This window comes from Molossus molossus, unplaced genomic scaffold (genome assembly GCF_014108415.1).
Source record: "Molossus molossus isolate mMolMol1 unplaced genomic scaffold, mMolMol1.p scaffold_m16_p_4, whole genome shotgun sequence".
Lineage (NCBI taxonomy): Eukaryota > Metazoa > Chordata > Mammalia > Chiroptera > Molossidae > Molossus > Molossus molossus.
Window position 1 is genome coordinate 95,151,320 of NW_023425377.1, and position 23,796 is coordinate 95,175,115.

Genomic DNA, 23,796 nt, shown 5'->3' on the forward strand with positions numbered 1-23,796 from the left:
GAACACTCTTTCCCCATGAGCAAAAATGGAAGGTCTATTTCTGGACGCTTTGTTCCATTTCTCTGTATGTTTAAACTTATTAACCTTACCATGCTATTTCTATAATTTTGTAATAAATTTTGACATTGAGAAGTATAACTCCTCCAGTACTGTAGTTCTTTTTCAAGACGTTTGGGTTATTTTTGGCCCCTTGAATTTCCATATGGATGTTAACATTAGCTTTGCAATTTCTTCATTAAAAGGGCCAACTGGAATCGCACATATAATTTAAATAATAAAAGTTATTGATTGTATGAGATAGACTTCCTCCCGAAATACTGAATCTCTTCCTTACATTTTATATAGATTTATACTGAGTAGATTTACTATCATGGCTCAGAAGTTATGAAGGAGACTGGATTTGGTACAGGTGTCTGTGCCAAGGCTGAGGCGGACTAACAATGCAACAGCCAGGAAAGGAAGTGAAACAGATCAGCGTGGGAACAGTGCCCCATAAAGAGAACACAGCGTGTGCAGACACGGGAGGTGCTGAATGCTCATTGTGTTTTCAGGAAACTAGGAGTATGCACCAGGATTCTCCGTTAGGTTCGATGATGCAAAATGAGTCAGATGAAGAGTTTGTGAATCATCAGTTCCTGATATGTCTGTATGTTTACATTTTTTAAATTTAATTTTTTTTGCACTTATCTTCAGATAGAGTAGGAGGGAGAGAGGGAGGAAGAGAGAAAGAGAGAGAAATATCGATGTGAGAGAGACACATTGAGTGGTTGCCACCCACACGACCCCAACCGGAGCCAAGGACAACCTGCAACTGAGGTACATGCCCTTAGCAGGAACCGAACCCAGGACTCTCTGGTCTGCGGGCCAATGCTCTAACCACTTAACAAACTGGCCAGGGCTGTATGTTTATGTTTGAAAGACTTTTAAATTCTGCCTCAAAAATTGTAATCATACTATGAAATAAGTATCCAAAATGTGAATAATACCTCGACAAATTAATAAATCCCATTGACTTTAAAAAGAAGATACATGTGATAGGGTTGGTAGGAAAATCATTAACTAGAAAACCAAACATTGAGTTTCAAAGCATTGTGAAAGAGGGAAAAATGGCATCACGTCACAAGGAATAGATATTTTTGTCATGTTGGCAGCTGCCCTGACGTAACCAGTAGACTGAACTGATTAGAACTAAAACATGACCAGCTCATGGACTGATTCCTTCATTTCACAGCTCGGTAGCTGAAGTTTAGAGATATGTTGGAACTCCAGGCTTCCTGATGTCATATTCAGTGCTATATTTTTTTTTAAAAAATCATTTATTTCATTAGACTCTAAGTCTATCGAGAAATCAAAATGAGGGCTGGTAATTACACTGCCACATGACAAAGTTTATAGTGAAATATACTTCTGGGAGCATTGGAGAAAGGGGCCCAAGGCTGCTGGTGGGAAGTAAGGAAGAAAAGCTTCACTGAGGAGTGGCCTTTGAGCTGAGGCTTTAGAGGAATTACGGCGTAGGCAGGTGTGGGAACAGGCCCCAAAGAGAACACAGCACACGCTAGACCAGAGACGCTGGTACTTTGAGGAAACACTAAGTATCACCAGAGCCGTATCTTAGGCTTCACGGTGCAAAATAAGCAGAAGAGACATTACAATGGATCTTGAGTTCCACAAAATAACTACATTTTCATCTTGCAGACTTCCATTGTAAAATGTCCACCCAACTGATGTAATTGGATTTGAATGACCTTTTCTGTTAGTAGTGTGGAGCGTGGATCAGAGGGAAGGGAGACTCAGAGGCAGGAAGTCTGGGAAGATTGTTGCAGTAAAATGGGGGTGAGACATGAGGGTCTAAATCAGGACAGCCACAGAAATGGAGAGGTAGACACCCACACAACAGAGACTGAAAAGGCAAATTCAATGGGGCTTGCTGATCAATTACATATGCAGCATGAAAGGAAAACAATGTCGAGCAAATGAGCTATTATATTTTCAATTTTTTTACTCCTTCCTGTGACTGTAAAGGATCGTGATACTTATGAATTTTTAATGTAGTCATAATAAATAATTAAAATGGTTTCCCGTATCACAATGCTTTTGGAGATAAGGGCGTTACATAATATTAGGTGTATGATATGACATGATATTAAGACTTGCATTTTCTGCCATTCCTCCAACTATGTCACAGCATAAAGAAGCGGAGTCATGCCTTCCAGTGGAGACTCTCCTGACTGTGATTTGTACCTTTCCAGAGTGCAGATGATTATCAGACAAGGAAGGGGATAAGATGCAGAAATGAGAAATGTAGACATGAAAGCCTGCCTTATGTCAATTACGCTTCTTTCATTTTATAAAATCACTGGGCAAAACAGTCCATCCCTCGGGGATGAAGGCACACACCACAGATACAAAACTCTTTGGGCTAAATATTGTCAATACTTTCTTGGAATTTTGAGAAATTATGGTCACATGTGCCATCAGTGGGTTGACTTTTTTTTTTTTTTTTTTCACTCAAATGCACTGCAAGAGCTCTGAGTAAGTGCAGTTAGGCCTCACACTCTTCCTACTCACTAGACAATACTGTGCGGGACAGCTACCTTTATAGAGTAATTTTTTCTGACTTTCAACATTGTATAAGTAAACACAAAATTATATATTAAATGAAAGAGAGGAAGATGTTCCATTCCAGGGTTGGAAATACTGGTTTAAACAGTCAAGGGTCATTTACTATGAGGTTTAATGGAGTTTTTACCATGCTAATGAGAGTTGTAATTGCCAAGAGGGAGACACAGGGCATGGTATTTTCAATGGAGCACAGTTAAGGCGTATCCAGTAGGCTTCACAAGGCTGGGGCAAATCTATGAAAAGATACGTCAATAACACAGAACATGGATGTTCATTTTACTCATTTGTTTTTTGTGTGGTTGGGTGCAGGGTAAGACTGTCAGATGGAAAAGTACCCAAAAAAGAGTACCGCTTAGAAGTGGATGAAGATGGCATGGCCCTGGGCCCTCCTGTCCTAGGCAGGTTGGGAGGTGGAGCTAAGACACCAGCTGTGAATAGAAATCTACAGTTGAAGTTGGGGATTCACACCTTGAAGTGTTCTACATAAAATACGTGAATCCTTATGCCAGTCAATTCAGTCTCACCCCATTTAGGATTTGCCATTGAAAACGAAGACACGAGTGGAAAGTTACAAGGTGGTGGTTGTTGTTTTTTTCACTTTTATACTGACATATAATCTATCACTAAGCATTTCCTAAACCACATAACAACTTTCAAGTTATTTGCAATTTCACTGACCAGACATCAGTATCCAGACCAGTGAGAAAAAGAAAACGACTGCTCAGAAGCTTTGGAGACGAGGCAGGAAAGTCTCCACAGAAGCGTTCAGTTTTCTGCTTGTCTTTCAAGCTGACATCCACTTTTGCATAAAGAAAATTCATGGCATCAGGAAACGTGATCGCTTTTCATTTCCGGGGAGTTTCAGAGACAGACCTTGCACACACACACTCTCAGTTTCTCCCCAAAATAGCCACATTCTTTTATTTGGTGATTCAATACATTTTTAATTCAAATAGCCACCACATAACCTAGGCACAATATTTAGCATTTTACAAGCCAAGTATTTTACTGATTTTCTTTTCAATTGCCAAAGAGTACAATAAATGAATCGGTTAAAGGATATACTTCTGTACATTAAAATATCCATGTATTTATACAAGTGTGTAGAACAGAGTTTAAAGATAATAAAACCAGAACATCGCAATAAATAGGATGTGTTCCTACAGGACAGCAGAGCACACTTTAAGGAAGCTGTCAAGTGTTTTTTTTTCAAGGTGCTTTATGTTCTTCTGAGCTAGGCTCACATTGCCCACAGTAAGGGTTAGGGGTAATTATGATGGATCTGAAAGCATATTTCCACATGTCACTTTTTATTTGCATCTCCGATAATAGCAGTGGAGGACATGATAGCTTCCTCACTTTCAAAGGTCTTTGCAACGTACCAAATTCTATTTATTTCCCACCTCAATATTTTGAAATGCAGATTAATCTAAGCTCTAGCACCGCACAAGAATGAAATACATGTATTTTTGTCAGAGCAACAATATTTTATATCATCTTTGTTCCTCCGGCTATAACAAATCTGCTTAGAAAAAATTTACCAAGCTAAAAAATAGTTGATCTAGGTTGTCATAAAAAAAAAAAAAAAAAGAATATTAAATACCTTTGGTAAAAATAGATATATTTAACAAGATTAGAAAAGCAAACAGTTATAATGTCAAAAGGAGAATATAAAAATGTACACAATAAAACAAATAAACCAACTTATAAAGTGAAGATAAAGCCGCTCTCCTTTTCAGGTTTGTGTCTTTCAAACCATGACTGTAGTTCGTGTCTTCTAAATGGTGGACGCTTTTCTAAGAAATATGCAAAATCCAGTCTTTCCTATCAGCATGACACCAGTTTGATTTATAGCAACATCGTTCCTTTTTTGTTAAAAACAAAACAAGTTTGTAGACCAGAGTACACTCTTGTGTATATATATATGTGACTATAAGGAAAACAATTCCAGATTTCTGTGATTTTAGGCCCAGAACATGGAGCTTGAGAGTTAATAAGCAAGGCAATAGAACCAGGTGCTCACCTGCACACACTTCTTTCCTGTCCTGACATTAACCTAAGTCCTATCAAGACAACTGACACAGAGAACACAGCCAGCCAGGAAGTACACGGACTAGCTAGTGATCTACAACATGTGATATTTTTTCCTCGCCCCGGAGACCTTTGCTCCTGGCATCGGGGCCTCCTCTCAAGAGAGCCGTTGCACAAGCTCCCCGTTCCGACGGTGTCTCCTCTTCTAGAACACACTCTAAATCCTGGAGGATGAAAGGTCCCTGAAGCAAACAACTGAGATTATGGATGGCGACAAGGCATCAGTTCGGTAGGTAACAGTCAGCGCGGAGCTGCCCTGCTCCGGGAGAAGGCTGCGTGGGTGATGCGTTATCCGCCCGTGTTCCCTCTGCACACACAGTCACACTCCTCGTGGTGCTCCAGGGCCACGTCAGTGAGAGATTTATGCAATCCTCGGACCCCGATCTTTGGTCTCAACTGAAGGACCTGGAGGGAGCAATGTAAACCGCCATGAAAATCAACCCATGTTCGTAATTGACGATGTCACAGACGAGTCAAGTTTCAGAAAGCACGTGTGGGGCCTCACAAAGTCCTGCAACTTTTCATTGCTTTCTAGTGAAGGCACTACAAACACAATCCCCCACCCTCAACAAAAGGAAAAAAAATGATTGCTTTTTTTCATGAAAGAAAGGATATTTCCATACTGACAATTTGGAAAGACGCTGCCCCGGAATCAAGAACTGTCCTTAAATGGAAAGAGTCCCTTTGCACTCATTTTCCTCTTTGACAATACTAGAGAGAATTTCACCTTGGTGCAGTATTTTGGAGCCACTAGTGAACTATTAACTTTTCTGTTTGTTAGTTTCTTTCACTCATTCATTTATTCACACATGTAACAAACATCTAGGCTGGAAGCAGTACACACGCAAGTGCTGCGGTACTGTGAAGAGAAACATGATCACTCTGCAGCTGAGTTAGCTCAATTATGCCACTCATTAATTTTCTTGGCTCTACTTCAAGTCCTCTATAAACCTGATGAGATGGATTAGATGTACTTCATAGACATCAGCCTCCGTCACAGCTAACTTTCTGTAGCTGGGTCCTACCACGCAGTATACAGAGGTTTGGTGATAACAATAATGGCTCTATTTAACGACGTTACTTGCAGTTTGGACTGCTGAGATTTTTAATAAAATATATAGCAGAACAGACACTGATGCTAGACATACTGCCTTTCAACACCGTGACAGAAAGACATAGCTATGTATTCTCTAAAAGGTGATCTGATATACTTGAAAAGGACTACCTATTCAGTGTGTATTGCATTTTATTCCTTATGATAGACATGATACATTTTTGGAAATTATGTTTGTTTGGATTATAAACAAACTGTAGAGCACATAATAACATGAAGTCGTCTGGTTCCTCTCTGGGTATGGCACAGATAACTTCACAGAGAGCAACTTCTAAAAGTTCCTGGAAATTTTCATTAATCCACAAAGGCACAAGCCAAGTCTTATGACTGTTCTTCTTGAAGATTTAAAAAATAAAGAATGCATACCTCATTTGGAGAATGTGGTCAGACCAAAGGTTAATTAGCTAACATATTTTGAATGCTTATGAGTATAGCCACCATAATAAGGGTTTGACATACTTGAACTCACAAGAATTCTATGAAGTAATTTACAACTATTCCCCCTATTTTACACCATGAGTGAATAGAAGCTTAGAGAGAAAACTGGCATAGACAGTATTTGTACTTTGGCCAAATACAAATTATTAGAGTGATAGATAATAATTATATGAAAACTCAGAATATTACTAGCCATGCATTCTATTTATTCAGTAACTTTCTCTGCAGAAAGATAAACTGCAATATCTTGTAATAACTGTAAGAGATAGTCAACTTTTAAATTAGAATTTCTATTACATTTCATTACGCTAGAATAAAAATTACTAAAAAATGTATTGCTTTGATGTATGTGGGTAGGTAGATAGATAAGTCACAATATTGGCATAGCCAACGTCTTTAATTCCTATCTCCACCTGTGTACATTTTCCCAGTTGGCAGGGAAAAAATTACTATGAAATGTAAAGGTGAGAGAGGCTACTATATGCATTCCTAACAGCCAGTGATGCTCTGCTACAATCCTACAACCCTTCCTTCCTCTCACAGTGCTTATGTCAAGATACACTCACCAAACAAAAGCCCCTTCTCACCCCCCAAGTCTTTGTCCACTGATGTTTGTGGAGATTTATATATAGCAGAAGAATCCCTTAATGCTCTAGTCGTGTATTAGAAATTCTAATACATGGTGGTGGGACCACAATTATTGTTTTTCTTCTTAGCTCTGTTGGAAGGTTCTAACTTGAGAAGAGAAAGATAGACTTGGAATGTGACCAGTAGGTCCCAGATGATATTAAAGGTGCCAATTTGGTTTTTGGGATGTAGTTCATGACACCAGCAAAGAAACCAGGAAGAAGCACATCTCACAAAATTTCAAGGGAGAGGTTCAAATTAAAACTAAAAGCTCATGAAAAAAATAATCCAGGGAAAAGCTAAAACCAGTAGCAAGGAATAGATTAGGTACAAAAGAAACCATCAAGGGATAAATGCACAAGTACCATGGCCCAAAGTGTGCAGAGTACCCTTAAATTTGGGGGTGCCATAGAACCTAGGAGGATGGGACTCATTACTAGAATAAATGAATTGAATGGTATATTTTCTCCCCAAACAAACAAATCTATGTAAAAAATGTAAGACTATACTTTATGTTAAACAGAATAAAATTAAATATATTACTATATAGACAATGTAATCATTAAGTTGATTAAGAGTGACAAAAAGGACTGGCCGGTGTGGCTCAGTGGTTGAGCATCAACCCACGCACCAAGAGGTCGCCAGTTTGATTCCTGGTCAGGGCACATCCCCAGTGGGGACATGCAGGAGGTGGCCAGTCGATGTTCTCTCTCATTGATGTTTCTATATTTTTCTCCCTCTCCCTTCCTCTCTCTCTAAAATCAATAAAGAAAAACATTTTTTAAAAAAAGTGAAAAAAGGATACAAAAAGGTTTATTGTCAGAGTATCCTATAGATCTTTAAACCACAAAGAGAATATCCTTTCTACCTCTGGGCAAAATTTATTAAATCTGCATTGATCATTGACCATAATCAAAGAATAACACTGGGCACAGAGGGAAAAATAAAGATGAGTGAGAAAAAAGCTAGTATATATTAAGGGCTTGAAATGTGCTAGACCTTGTTCTGTGTTTTGTAAATATCACTCCTTGAATCCTCACAAGGAGGATTGAGGATTGGAAGCTCATTTTACAGGAGAGCAAACTGAGGCACAGGGGATTCAGCAATTTGCTCAAAGTCACATTGCTAACAAATGTCATATTGAAACGCTGGAAGTCTGGCTTTTGTATCTATGCTCTTAAGCACTACTCCGTAATGTGATTTTTGTTCTTGCCTAGTTTTCAGTTTGGTAGAAACAAATAAATTGAACAATAATGATGAAATAGTAAATGTTCTCTAACAAAGACATTTTTAAAATCCCACACACGCATAAAGAAGGATGGATTATGTAAACTGGGATTGGCAGGAAACTAAAAAATATTTTAGGAAGAGGTAGTATCTAATTTTATGCAAACACAAAGTTCCTGTCTGGCTTTCCTGAAAAACCCTAATTGCGAGATAGCAAAATTGTTAAGGAAATATATATACATGCTAAAAGATCTGTCAATAAAAAGTATCTAGTGGTTGATACAAAAGCAGTAAAAATCTTATTAATGATAATATTCTGTTCCAACATTGCATTAAAACTTTATAACTAATATCCTCATATTTTAGGAGATTTTTAATTCTACACTTATTTTTAATACAATGGTTGAAAAAGAACAATGGACATGCTAGGGGAAACCAAAAGAGGGAATCATTCCGATATATTTGTACAAACATAACAAATATTTTCAGCTTAGTATTTCGGGAAGCTGGTACGGTAGGGATGGTTGAAGGAGAGAATACTTAGAACTTTTAAGCTCTGTCTTTGCTCTGCCCTCTCCATGAGGTGGAATAATCTTCCAAGTGAAAATGAGAACAATGCTCATCAAAAAGAATGAAAACCCAAGGTGAGCTTTACTTTAAATACCTTAAATCTCTTGATCCAGATTAACGGTATTCAATGACTTAATGCCTTTAGTAATATTTTGTTATGTTAAAATATTTTCATTTATTCAGGAGTAGTGTTAGCACTAAGAACTTACTTCTAAAATATAAGGCTGAGAACAATTCAGGCTTCAAAAATTAGGAATTACACCAAGTTAAAAAAAAACAACAACACTTTTTTATAGGGTGATTTGATCATTAACAAAAAGATGAACACAGAAGAATTAATGATAAAATTTGAGCCATGGTTATTACTGAAGCTACTGGTGATAAATGTGAAGTAACTGTGTAATTATATTTCTACACACACATTAGAGATGTGGGAATCTTATACTAGATGGTCATATAATTACACATGAAAAGGTATATATGTGTGCATGTATATAATACATCTGTAATTGACCCACCCAAAGACTGGAGAGTCATGGATTAAAGTCATTCTGCAAGAATGCCAGTGAAATATAAGCAGTACCCACAGCCTTTAAGTAGATACTACAAAGTCTGTGGCAACTTCCTGCATAACCCTGTAACGAATGTTATTTGAAGAGAAATTTACAAATAGAGGATGGAGGAGGATATGCTTCACCTGAGGATGGGTGTATCTCACCAAAAGCATGGTATGGAATCAGCATGAGAAGCTGGTTTAAGAAAGCTAATACAGCTGTCTGGATTTTATAGCTCTTAGAATGGTGCTTATAAACCCAAGACTTACTGGCTAAATCAGGTCCCCAAATAAACTTTGTTTAGTAAGGACCTGCTTTAGAAAGTTCAAAATTGAATGAGTTGAGGTGGGAAAAGATCACTCAAGTTGGATTCCTATTCTCGTGACATCCTTTTATGTTAGGCTATTCAACTCGAATATTAGCCTAGCTTTAAGGCATGTTAAGTTTAATCTGCTTTAGAACTACTATATTAAGGGTTTCTTCTTGACTAGGTATCTCAGTTCATGGAGTAGCAATGAGGCAGGTCTGTGGGCATCGCCCGGCTGGGGCTCATGGGGCCGCCAAGCTCATGATTGTCTACTTCCTGTAACTGGAGTGGAGACTTTCCCATAACAGGCTCTTTAGAAGAATGCAGAGTAGAAATGAAAGTAGAACATGAGTAATGGCAGTAAACGGTCCCATTTCTAATCCCGGGCTTCTCGTTTTGGATGTTACCTTCTAAAAACTGCAATCTAGTCATTGCTATGGAATAAAATAGCTAGGAAAAAAAGAGAATTCTATTTTACGCTATTTTATTGAGGTTAAGTATCCTGCTGTTGGTTACAAGCTAATGGTAGGTCTAGAATGGAGACGCGGTCCGCTGTCTTCTGGAACCCAATGCTTTTCCCCACTTTATCAGCTGCTGACACAATATTGTCGAAGGGCAGGACAACCATGTAATATGCTGTACCGTTTATGATACTGTCCATGTTTAGATTACCCAACAGATAAAGGTTTCACTGATGTCTTTATGCAAGTGGAAAAAATAATTATTTATTTATTAAGCAAATATTTATTTTTTATTATTCTGTTAGTAGAAAAAAATAAAAATGAATGAAATAAAGCTATATTGAAATTAAGTCAGAAAAGCTGATTTTGGCTTGGTTTAATGTAAAGGTTTGGTAAAAAATCAAAGCTGGCTACAAGATGCTCTTGGAGAGAGTGTGGGATAGAATTCGGAATATTCTAGCGCTAAGGAAAATTTGGAGTGTGTATGATCCAAGGTTTCCAAGGCTCTGAAAAACAATTACTAAGATTTAATATTGGATTTTTCTTGATTCTACAAAGAGATAAAAGGGTGAGGAATCTATAAAAAGCTTAACAGGCAATTTGGGGCAAGATGAAGACTAGGAAGGTGGGTATAATTATGAATATGTCTTCTTGGGATTTATGTGCCCACACTGCCTCAAATGGAAAAGTAAATATCAGAGATCTTCTTTCTCCTAAATAGACAATAATTTATCTCCAAGTTTCTCTTTAAAATATTTCCCTTCAGATTTTGAAAAGTTGAAAGGTTTCACTCATATTTTACCCTGTAAAAGAACACATTTTGTTTTTTGTACAAGAGATAAAAACTTCGCTGACCACCCATGGTTTTCTATCAGAGGATAAGCTTTCAAAATCCTCAATGTCTGTTTTTTTGTTTGTTTGTTTGTTTGTTTAGTTAAAAGTCCTAATTTTAAAAAGAGAACATAAAGTGTTATTTTTGTTTTGTTTTGTTTTTTATGAGTGCTACATCTTACCGAACAAAAATTCATTTCAGATACACTGTTTTGTTATTTTGAAAGCAACAAAATACCCAAAGGAACTGAAAAGAAAATGCTATACCTACCTCATGATATTTTTTAGTAACTTTGCTTGGGACACATTGACATTCATTGCAGTTGTGAAGACAACAGGCACAGTTTCCACCACAGCGTTTAACCAGGAGACAACCTGGCCAGAAAATAGTATCGGTTCTCTTTAGTTCTTCCCTTATGGACACCGAGAAGTTACGAGGTGTGCAGCTGTACAACCTTACCTCCTCTTTCAGAAGGTTCAGATCCCCCACTGCACAGTATAAAAGAAAGAAAAGAAATAGATGTTCATGCTCTGAGCCTGAATGTATTTTATTAAACTCTTTTCAGAAAGAAATCAAACTATTTCATGAACGATCCTCCTAACATTACTTCTTATTTTAGCTAGGTTTGGCGGCTATGCAGCTTGCAAGTTGGACTTTCTGTTTTATAGTAAACAAAGCTTCATTATGACTTCGTGACCAATAAAGAGATGTCATTGTGCGATATTAAGAACAGAGCCAACAAAGCAGTTGAGAGCTATAAATAGGAAACTACCTTTTAACCTTAGTAAAAAAGTAAACAAGGAGACTATTGGAGGGAAGAACGAGTGTAAAATAATGAATACTTTGATTAAAAAATAAATGCAATTCTTAAAAGGATTACAAATGTATGCAATTAATGAACAACTTACAGAAACTTGTCAACAGAAATTCCTATAATCTTTCTGGCAATAAGAAAGGAAATGAAGAAAGTGAAATTCTGAAGACAGCTGAGTGAACCGTGAAATGAAAAAAACGAACAAAGATACATCTTAAAAAAGCAGAGGTTGTCAGAAAGCTCTGGTGCATCGAGAATTTCTGGTCTTTGAAACGGAATTTAACTCCGATTTCCATTCGTCTTCTAAAGGATGGAAGAAATGTCTAATTTATAACCATTGTCTCTATTCTTTGAACAAGTTGGTTAACTATGTTGTGCTTTATTCTTTAAAAGAATACCTATTTGTCAAGACCAAACAAAATATCCTTTCATCATATTGTTGCTGTACATTCTCAAAGAACCACTGTTTTATACTACACCACGATACTGCCTCAGTTAAATTATATAGCATGTCATGTTTAATATTAGTTTATAATGTAACATATCAAGAGTAGTTTATTGTTAGGATAAGTATCTCTAATGTAATTTTAACTTCTGCTTTATAGCTTTGCCTTTTTTTACCCTTAAAAATATTTAAATAAAAACAATTCCAATAAAATTGAAGCGTTTTGGATAATTCATCTAAACATTTTTAATCAAAAATAAAAAGTTTATTAAAATTTAGGAAAATGCTCTAAAACATAATAAATCTAGTTAAATACCTTTGCTAATATCGGAAACATTATAAACAAGAATTAAGAGAAAAAATATATATATTTTCTGGTTAAAGATTGCTTCAAATAATAATCATCAGTATGTAATCCAGTTTTAAAAATTAAGTGCCAATATTTTAAAATAATTTTTAAATGACAAGGTAATTATGAATCAAATGCTTATTATATATGTGATCAAGTTTTTCTAAAATGTCTGAAGGAACTAACAATGTATTTTCAAAAAATGTATTATAAATTATGCATATGCAATCATACATTATAAATACATATAAACTACATGGTTGACCAAAACCTTGGTCAAGTTTAGGAAAACAAGAAGTGTTCATTCAATAGGTTCATTTCAACATCTTATTCAGTTAAGAATTATCTTTTGCAACTCAATAGAAAAATCACTTTTATTTGAGCATTTAAAGATTTCCTTTTCACCTGAAAAAATGGTCTTGTGAAAGTAAAGCTTTTGAATATTTAAGGGGAAATGAGTTCTTTCTTTTGAGTGTTATAAAAAGCCAGTTTACCTCTAATAAAATTAATGAGATAATCAGGTTAAACGATGTCACATATTTTACCTGATTTCATTCTGCTGAACTAATCGTATATGTACATACTGCCTTTCATTGGTAAAGCTATTTATGAGCTTATTTGAATATTTTCTTTAGAAGTTACTATCTGGGTAAAAAGGGAGAAAACCTAAAACATGCACACACATACAAAAGCCGGTTGCCAACATTTGCAACGCTTATTTAAGATTTATACTTCTTTAGAATGTGAATGAAGCTCTTAGCTTTGAAAGGATATTCATCTACCTCAAATAGTTTTAAACACACTATTTCATGAAACTAGAAAATGAGACTGTATATGTTCACTTTAAAATGTTTACTTAACCACAATAAAAGGTTAGATAGATTTCCCAAGTGAACTAAGTTATGATACCTGCTACAATGTGAAAATTTAAACACACTTTCAACTTAGCTTCCACTCATTTATCATGTTTGACACAAAAGTCAAAAGCCCTTTTTAAGTACTAGTTAAGCCCGACTTAGAAAATATGCATTTTTTTTTTTTTTTTTTTCTGTAGTAGCATGGTATGAATGAAAATCCTGAACCAGAGGAAAAAAGGGAAAACAGTGAAACAGAAAATCATTAGTGTTGTCCACTCTGGGCTAAAAATACAATAAAGATTTTAAATTTGGTAATCTTATATGAAAGTTATGCTTCCTATTTCTAAGGCTTGAAATCCATCCAGGCTTCATTAAAATAAGTCCTGTCATTATAAATTGGGACCACAAATTCACTGAACATTGTGCAGAATTTCTAGGCAAAATAATAATAATAATAGGAATAGTAATAATATTAATAACAATGAAAAAAAAGAAATAGGGAGAGAAATGCTCCAAGACATACTATTTTTTAAAATTTAGCTATAATATTATGGAAGTTTTCCTCTACAAAATATTTGTAAAGTAAAACTCAGCCTTCAGATTTCTTATTTCCTTTTCAAAACTACCTCCAAAGACAACACATGCATTGATTTGTCTTTTGAAGAATTAAGATTTTGAGCATGACACCAATGAATGTTATTTCTAATACAAATTTTCTTGTTTAGATTCATCCATATGACAAGTTTTACTAAAAAAGGTAATACTGACAGAAAAAAAAAATTATGCTCACATTTTATATTGTTGGTTGTTCATTCTTTTGAGATATTCAGCCCAAGAATATTCTATTACTGTAATGCAATCTGAGGGTGGTCTTTCTAAGATGAATGTGGTACCATTGTGATATGTTTATTCTGTGGAAAATCTATTTCGATGTCTAATTAGAAGCTTTTAAACGTTTTATTCCTCACTCCTTTGTAGAAAAACTCTTGGGAGGGAAGCGGGTTTTGTCTATATAGATGTTATCCCACACCTGCATTTTAGTTTATGTAAAGTTCCAAAAATATACACTGCTTTTCTCACACGTACTGCATGCTTAAAAAGTTAATAGTTTGGGCCAACTGCAAAGAGCTTCAATTTGGAAAGTGCTAAATGAATATTTGAAAGATCTGGTTCAGTGCTGGATGCTTTTAAATATATGCTAGCCGCTGGCCAAACCCTCATTGATCACCCTGTGGAGAGATACAGGCACAAAGGGAGATTTTACACTAGAATCCTGAGATCAGTCAAAAAAACTAGATCTGAGCTTAGAACCTGGTTTACTCCCTCTGCTTTTCACAGATCAACATGATCATCGACTTCAAATTTGCTAACAAAGGCTCCATTCATGGACGGTTCAGCTAGTCTTGCAGATCTTAATTTTCCTGTTCCGAAGTGGGAGGGAAGGGAAGTATTGTTCATAAGTTATTCATCAAGTTATTCATCAAGATCAAATCTTATAAATATGTAACAGCTTTCAGCATCTGGACAAGATTCGGCTGCCCATGGACTTGAACACCGCTTTCAAATACTGCTGAAAGGAAACCAGGTCTGTTGGCATAGCAAAATACCATGGTTGGGCAAGTCTGAACATGACCTGCTGAGATCAAAGCTGGTCGTTCAGAGGGGCCGCAACTCTTAGCAAGAAAGGGCAGGAAGTGGGCTTCTTTCTGACAAAATTTAGAAGAACAAGTCTGGTGCCATCTGCCCCTGTGAATTGCTCAAATTAACTAAACATTGCTACTTCTGTTTACATTTGCCAAACTGTCATTTCATTTCATTCTCCAAAGTGACGCTGGGTGGATGTCAATGATTCTGACAGACTGCAACGGATTGTTTTTTTTTGAGTGCATTATAATTACTCAGTTATTTCTATTACATTTTCACTTGTGTCTGATATGGATGCTTTCCAGTTCCAATGTGACTAGGAAATTAGCTAACCTCAGAGCAAATTCAGTTAACACGGTTTCCAATTTCTTGGCCCCATGGAATGAAGTTGAATGCTCAACGTTTTTACTCTTGAAGAGAGATAAGCTATGAGGGTGAAAAAATGATCGTTTCAGAAGCAAATTTATTTTATACAGAGAAAAATTATCATGGTGTGGGTTCCTTCTTACTATGCATTCTATCTTGGAAACTACTAGTTCTGTTTTATGGTGAGCCAGTGTTATTTTTCATATTATTTGGAAAAGTTTCTCAGCTTTCGAAACAAAAATGGATACATTCCTGAACCTTGGGGTCAGGGTAGATAATAAACTTGATAAAGCTACTCCTTTTCTAGCTCCAAACCACGTTTCTTAGCAGCTAAAACAATCTCTCTTGAATCTCTAAATCAATATACTCCAAATATTAGGTTTGCATAAGCAATGGTTCTTGTAAAATATAATAGAAGACTTCATCAAAATGATATTTAAAAAACTTTTTAAATGACAAGAATTTTCAGCAAAAGTATCCCTTTTAACCTTCCAAATTCACTGAGCTATAATCAAGCACCTTCTTTTGTAGGTATTTTTATTTAATATGGAAATATGCTCAAATATTATCACAATGGATTATTTAAATATATCATTGATGAATTTTAACCTCGGCTCATTAGAAGCGATGACAGAAGAATCCAAAACACTAGCTGCTAAGAAAATTAAATGAGATTCTAATCTGAAGAGAGAGCTTACCTCTGGATTTTCTTCCAAAAACAAAAGCCTTGCCAAGAAGTTGCCAACTTGGCCTATAGAGATCTTCTAAGTCCAGCTGCCATCTGTCTGGTTCAAGATACCGAATAAGATCTTCCAAGGTACTAAAGGCAGTGACCGCGTTATTAAGCTGGTCCAGTGGCAAAGCTGAAGGGGGTAACACTGAAGGACTCACAGCTTCTGTCAATTGCTGAAAGTAAAAGGAATCCTATGTTAACTGTTTTAAAAGGACAATGTATTCCTTCTGGACTTCTGCAAGAAGTTAGGTAGGCTAAGGTTGCAAACACATGGAAAGTCAAATTGTATCCAACTCCAGGCAGAAGTAATTATTTTGCAAGACTTCATGTAGATGAACTTTGATGGGTTTTTCCCTGGAGTCGGTGAAAAAGACATTAACTTCATTACCATGAACTATGGTGGATGTGCCTACCTGTTGTTGAAATAAAAACAAAAACATCTCCATGGTTCAATTACACTTTCAATGGAAATCATAATTTAATTTACTAAATTTTTGTTTGTTTTTCTCTTTTCTATTTCCTCAGTCTGGAAAATCACTACATAATTATGCAAACGAGTGTCAGATGAATTAAAAATGTCACATAAAATAATTAATTCATAAAGAATTACAATTAAAAAGACTTTGACTTGGAGAACTTCTCAATCAAGATACAAAACACCGAAACTATAAAAGATAACTTTGATGAATTTCCCTAAAATTGTTTTTAATAAACAGGTTTAAAAGATAGATTGTGGGAGAACACCTCGGCAAACTATAGAACTCCCACAGTGTCTAGAGTGTGCAAAAAAAAGACAAACGACTAAATAGAAAATGGGCAAATTCCAGACAAGAAGCCTGAATGGCCAACAGACATAAAAAACATGCTAACCTTCATTAGTTATCAGAGAAAAGCAAAACAAAATGAGATACTATTTCGCATCCATGAGATTAGCAAGTATTTAAAAGGAAGGCTTGCCAAGGATGTGAATTGGAATGTCTCTGCTCTGCTTGCAGAAGTGAGTGTAAATTGCTTTAGTATACATAAGATACTAGATTGGAGATTTATGTTCCAAATCCCTGAAATTCACTTTTAAGGTCTGTATCCTTTCATTTGTGCACATAAAAATATTTGCAATGATATTCATCACCATATTGTTTGAAATAGATAAAAACTGAAAACAACCTAACTGTCTATATATAGAACAATGGATTAAAATATATCATTTTAAATGACAAGCAATAAAATAAGACAATATTTTCAATACATCTTTAATAAGTACCCTTCCTCCCACCTCGAATTCTTAACTCATACTAAGTCTAGGAAGTGATAGATCAGAACTGAAATCAAAAAAGAAAAAATAAATAAATGAACAAATGCTCAACGTAGTTTTTTAATTGATTTATTTTTTTGTGGAGGAGGGGAGGGGAGGAGTATGGAATAAAGCATTGATGTTGATTGATGTTCATTAGAGTAGTATTAATAGTAACAAAAAGTTGGGAAAATTCTAAATTTACAATAGTTAGAATAGTTCATTACACTACTTATGAACTGAAATAGTGTATAGCTATTAAAAATCAAGTCCTCTGGGAATTTTTATTAACAAAAGAAATGCCTACTATGTAGTAAATGCCAAAGATAACAAGCTATATAAACAATGTTAATATACCATAATGTCAACATATGTAAACTGAAATAAAATAAAAAATCATCAGTGCCTAAAATGCCGAGTGTTCATCTATGATTTAAACAAAAATGGGTGATTTTAATCTTCTTATTCATATTTTCAACACCTTCTATAATAAATATGGATTCCTTTTGGAGATCAGGTAAAAATAATAACATTTGTTATAATTAAAAAAAAAAAAAACACAATGAAATGAGTTTTTCCTTTTCATCCCCATTAGATGCTAGGCTAGATATGGAAAACCATGTATTAAATATAACATCCTCTAACTTTGTCTCCTTGCCTTTAATCTTTCCATATTCCTTGTGTTTTATGCTGCATAAACCTGAGTTAATCTACCTAAAATAAGTTATCACTGATCATGTGATGAATTTGGACAAATGCCTAGAGTGGTTTCTCATCTGGAGGATGAAATCGAAATTCCTTACACCGTACTCAGGATCCTTACAATCTGACTTTTGCTGACCTTTCCCATCTAATCCTCTACTGATCAAAGACATGCACACTTTGTTCCAATCAATCTAGTCTCTTCACTAACTACTGCCCGTCTTATTCATCTCAGACTCTGTACTTCTACCCATGCTAAACACTGCTCCCCTTCACCCATACGCAAAACTCTCCCTCCTGTGATCCACATAATAAATCTTTACCATTTATAAAGGCCTTCCTTGAAACCCAATTCATCCATGAAAACTTACTCAATAACAGGGCCATCATTGTCCCATATGTCTCAATTGTGTCAATTTGAAACACATTCCCTCTCTCTCCGTGCTATCCTGTGGGCACATGGCTTGAAAAGCAGAAGCTGATCTTGAAATTAGAAAAAGGAGAATGGTTCTCTTGGGCAGGCGCAGCTCCTGTGGGGGCTCACAGCTTTGTGGGTTTAGGGTCCCATTTGCACACAGAGAGTGGAAGGGTGGATTTTTTTATAAAGAATAATCGGTGGGAATGAATGTGGCAGCCTTGGGATAAGAATGATTTCATTCCTATTTTAAAGATCTAATATCAATAATGTCGAGATTCTTGCTAAAATATTAATACTAAGATGTTTCCAATTAATCTACCTAACTTCTGAGAGTAGAATCCAAATTTAATACATTCCCATTTCCTCCTGGTATTAAATTGTTCAAGAAATTTAAAATTGCTTTAACAGAAAGTATTAAGATCAATAACTATATTATGGGCAGAAATAAACAATTATCTAATAATTTCCATTGTTCATTTAACCAATTTGATTGAATTTAGAGTGTAAAAAGGTTAATGCAAAAGTTTTTCAAATTAAAAATATAAGCCAAGCTTACTTGTTGAACATCAACCCATGCACCAAGAGGTCGTCTGTTCAATTCCCAGTCAGGGTGTATGCCCAGGTTGTGGGCCAAATCCTCAGTGAGGGGCATGCAAAAGGAAGCCAATCAATGTTCTCTCTCATTGATGTTTCTATCTCTCCCTCTCCCTTCCTCTCTGTCTCTAAAATCAATAAAGAAAAATATTTTAAAAAAATAAGCCAAGATATATATGTTTATGTAAAGTGCAAATTAAAGGTCAGTGATACCCAAATAATAATTGAGTATTACTCATGACTATGACAATATAAGACAAACTGAATGTGTCATAATCTGTACACAGAGAGTAAATGTATAGAAAACTAATACAGAAAGTATATGTTATTCACCGAAGTGTCAGAATGCACAGTTATTTGGATACGAAGTTGTTATTTAAGCTATTTTCAAGTCAACCATAATCCATGAATGAGTTGGCTCATTTTGCTTTCCATGTCGGTTGGAGACTCTGCACAGGGCATTCCTTTGGAAGCAATAAAAAGTTGCCACTGAAATCAATATTGCTGGAATAAAGGTTAAACTATTTATACAAAAGAAACCAAAACAATATCAACCTGCAATATTGGACGAACAAAATATGCACACCTTGGGTGCAATGAAGTATCAGAATAGCCTCATGACAAAAGTTGGGAAGAAGCAACTGGGCAGATGTTACTGCATTCATATATTTGTTGGCGGTATAAACCTACAAGCTTTTAAATATTTAAATTAAAAGAAGATAAATTTCAAAAGTAAACACACATGCATAGCAGTTCACGCCCACCCAAAAACAGGAGGGGGAAATCAACTCACTTCCCCTAGATTCAAAGAATCAGCTCGAGGACAGGACAGAGGACGCCTGCTTCAAAGTCAGGGCTTTCTCACAACTGCCACCCCACCCACATTTTCAAGGAACAGCCAGGTCCTCACTTTCAAAGTTCTGCTTTCCTAAGATATCTAAACGGATTTGCAGAGAAAAGGGGAGCAATGGAAAAAAGAAGTCAGAGGGGGAAAAAAAGTCTTTTAAGAACAGATAACTTATTACTAAGTTATGATTTGTTTTAAGACTATTTAGTGGGTGACAATGGTCAGTAATGAAAAGCAGAGTTTCGGGGGTTTTTTAAGAAGTTTTTTTATTTTTATTTATTTTGTTTTGTTGATTTTAGAGAGAGGAATGGAGAGAGAGAGAAACATCAATCTGTTGCCTCCCGCACGGGATCCAACCAGCCACCTGGGTATGTGCCCTGTGCATACTGCCACCACCTTTTGGTGTACGGGACCACACTCCAACCAACTGAGCCACAGTGGCCAGAGTGAAAACCAGAATTTCTTGATGTTCTATAATGCAAACAACTAAATCAACACCCCCATTTTAGTAAACCAGAAAAAAAGCTTTTCTGCTATTACTTGCAGGGTTGCAACGATGACTTGGATGGATCACCTAGTTCTAGACTACGTAGACCCTTTCAGGTACATTACTTTGGAAGGATAGATTGTGAAAGAATAGAAAAGGAATCCGAAATCTCAGTGCAAGAAGTGTCCTGTCAAGCCACGCAATTCTAACTTGTCAGTACCATGTGTTAAAGATATTATACAAAACGAGGTCTTTTAAATTCTTGGGTGAAATGCATTATGAATGACAGCATGATATGAGGAATGAACCCTGATCAGGAGTCAAGGAGCCTGGATTGTGATCCTGGAGCTGCTGGCATTTAGGAAAGAGAATTTGGGCAAACACTGCAACTGATCAGAGCCACAGTTTCCTCCTCTGTTAATCTTGGCTGCTGATGGTTAAGTTTTTTCTAGATTTTAATAACTACGTAATTTTATATAAATTCCAAAGGGTCCATTTTCACCACACCCTCCCCAACACTTGCTAGCTCATTCTCCATGACAGCCACTCCGACAGGTGTGAGGTGGTATCTCACTGTGGTTCTGATTTGCATTTCCCTGATGATTAGTGATGTTGAGCATCCTTTCATCTATTGTTGGCCATTTGGGTGTCTCCTTTGGAAAAATTTCTATTCAGTTCCTCTGGCCATTTGGTAATTATTATTATTATTTTGGTTATTGAGTTGTATGAGTTCTGTATGTGTTTGGACAATTAACTCCTTATCTAATATGCAGTTTGCACTTATTTTTGTCCCATTCCACAGGTTGCCCTTTCATGATGATGATGATTGCTTCTTTTGATGTACAGAAGACTTGTAGTTTGCTTGGGGGGGAGGGAAGCAGGGGGGGCTGTGCTTTTGGTGTCATTTCTGAAAAATGCTTATGCACTGCTGGTGGAAATGTAAATTTGTTCAGCCCCTATAGAAAACAGTATGGGAGTTCTGCAAGAATTTAAAATTAGAACTACCATATGATCCAGCAATCCCGCTCCTGGATATCCATCCAAAGGAAGTGAAAACAGGATATTGAAAAGATATCTGCACGCCCATGTTTAATGAAGCATTATTAACAATAGCCCAAATATGAAAACAACCTAAGTATCCACCACCAGATGAATAAATAAAGAAGATGTGGTCTACTGTACATTATTCAGCCATGAGAACAGGAAAAGACCTTGAGGGCACTATGCTGTGATATAAGTCAGATAGAGAAGACAAGTACCATATGATCTCACTGACATATTGAATCAAAAAAAGCCAAACTCATGAATCAAAAAACGAATGGGGGCACCAAGGCCTGGGTGTGGGAGAATTGGGCAGATGTTGGTCAAGTGATACAAACTTTCCGTCAGAAGGTAAGTTCTGGAGATCTAATACACAGCATTGTGATTATAGTCCACAATACTGTATTCTCTACTTCAGAGTTGCAACAAGAGACTAAATCTCAAATGTTCCCACCACAAAATAGAATTGATCATTAAGTTACAATTATGTGACTTGATAGAGGTGTTAACTGGGGTGGTAATCATAGTGCGATATATAAATGCACATCACGTGTGTACACCTTAATTTTACCTGTTATATATCAATTACATCTTAATTAATAAAAAGGGTCCAAAATGGCTTCAGCAAAATTATCTAGAAAGTTTCAAAAACAAATGTACTACTTAGCAAGACGGTGGGGGGGGGGCCGAGGTCTCTCTTTGTTTCCCCTTTTAAATCTTCCTTGTTGCTTTCGATTATTAGTACATTTGGGGAAACACTGTCCTCTGGTAAAACTAACATAATCCAACACTAACTTTTTTTCCGTCCTAAGAGTGCATGCAAGTTTACCCTGTCATTTCAGAATACCAACATCCCTAGAAACACATATCTAGCTCATGAATGAAAGCTGTGTGGTCTAAAAATCAGTAGAAAATAGGTTCATGCTTAGAGGTGGATTTCAATGTTTCAAATACATATAGATACGTGCCGTGTTTGGGCTGAATTGTGTCCCACTAAAGCTCTATGTTGAAATCCTACCCCCCAAGTATGGCTGAATAAGACTGTATTTGGAGACAGGACCTTTAACGAGGCAATTCTGTTTAAATGAGGTCATAGGATGAGCCCCAATCCAGTCTGACTGGTCCTTATAAGAAGAGGAAATTTGGACACAAAGGAAAGGCCACATAAAGACACAGGGAGAAGACAGGCTTCTACAAGCCATGGAGAAGGGTCTCAGAATAACACCTTGCTGCCTGACTTCTAACCTCCAGCTCTGTGAGCAAATACATTTCTGTTGCTTAAACTACCCAGTCTGTGGTGTGTCTTTTGTAACAACAGCCCTGGCAAACGAATACACGCTGTCGTGGACTTCTCAATTTAAAATCTATGAGAGCAGCGAAGAAAGGTTAATATTACACTACGTCCGTTAAATCATTTAACAAACATTTATTAAAAAGCCTATGCAGTGCACAGAACAGAGGAAAATTACCGCCTCGTGAAGCTAAGCCTCTATAAACCAAGCATTCTGTATCAAAGGAGAGATTATTTCCCTTGCCAAAGCAGAGCTAGACGGAGAGGTTGCTATTATGAATCACATAAGCACCCCAACAAGTATCACACAAATCCCGAGGAGTGTGGACTACAAAATGGGAACATAATATAAAAGAATAACCAAAAGACAAATATACCTCTCTTATTATGGAAACATTAAGTGGCAGCCCATGAGCTCTGACAAAGGAATAAGCATATGAATCAGGGTTACAATCCCCAGGCAGCCAGGGTGGCTGGTAGGAGTCTGTTCCTTGCTGACTTCTGCAGTGTTATTTTGGAAAAATCAACATCTGAGTGTTTTTGTCTGTTCTTATGGGTATTTTAAATGTTTTGCACTTATTACCATCTTTTCCTTTTTTAGAAAAAGACAAGCCAGCTTTCTGCTTGGAATAGTACTCTCTGAACTGCTTGAAATTTGACAATAAATAGTTATCTCTCAAAAACCCACAGCTTGTCTTTTTTTATTAGAATTTTTGTGGTGAGTGCAATTTTAAAAATACAACATTTACAATGAATCTTCCTTGGACAAATACACACATACAAATGTTTACCTTGAGTAGCATAGCAACTGTTACAAAACTTCTCGGGCCTACAGTGATTTATGCTGGAGCTTTGGTGGCCAACTGCATACAGTACATTTCGAACTGATAAGGAGCCTTTCACTCCATTCATACCTAACGGAAGGTTCAGGAATGCAGACTAGGTTTTACTGGTGGAGTTGTTACAAACAAAAGAACACCCCGATAATAATATAGGTGTTGTAAGGAAAGGGACAACAAAAAGGTTTGGGGTTGTGTTGCATCACTTCTTAAAGGTGTCTCCAGTTTCATGTAT

General features: G+C 36.3%; 1 protein-coding gene across 2 annotated transcripts in view; it reads right to left on the reverse strand.

Moving 5' to 3' along the window:
• Nucleotides 1-3,514: 3,514 nt before the first annotated feature.
• PDGFC (platelet derived growth factor C) overlaps nt 3,515-23,796 on the reverse strand; it is a 184,333-nt gene continuing 164,051 nt past the window's right edge. The window contains exons 4-6 of one of the 2 annotated variants that reach the window (XM_036240299.1): nt 16,017-16,224; nt 11,114-11,331; nt 3,515-5,118 (exon numbers count right to left, since the gene is read on the reverse strand). In XM_036240299.1, coding sequence (XP_036096192.1) covers nt 5,002-5,118; nt 11,114-11,331; nt 16,017-16,224 — 543 coding nt within the window. In that variant the 3' untranslated portion in view covers nt 3,515-5,001. The remainder of the gene's footprint in view (nt 5,119-11,113; nt 11,332-16,016; nt 16,225-23,796) is intronic. The other variant, XM_036240300.1, reaches the window with a different exon arrangement.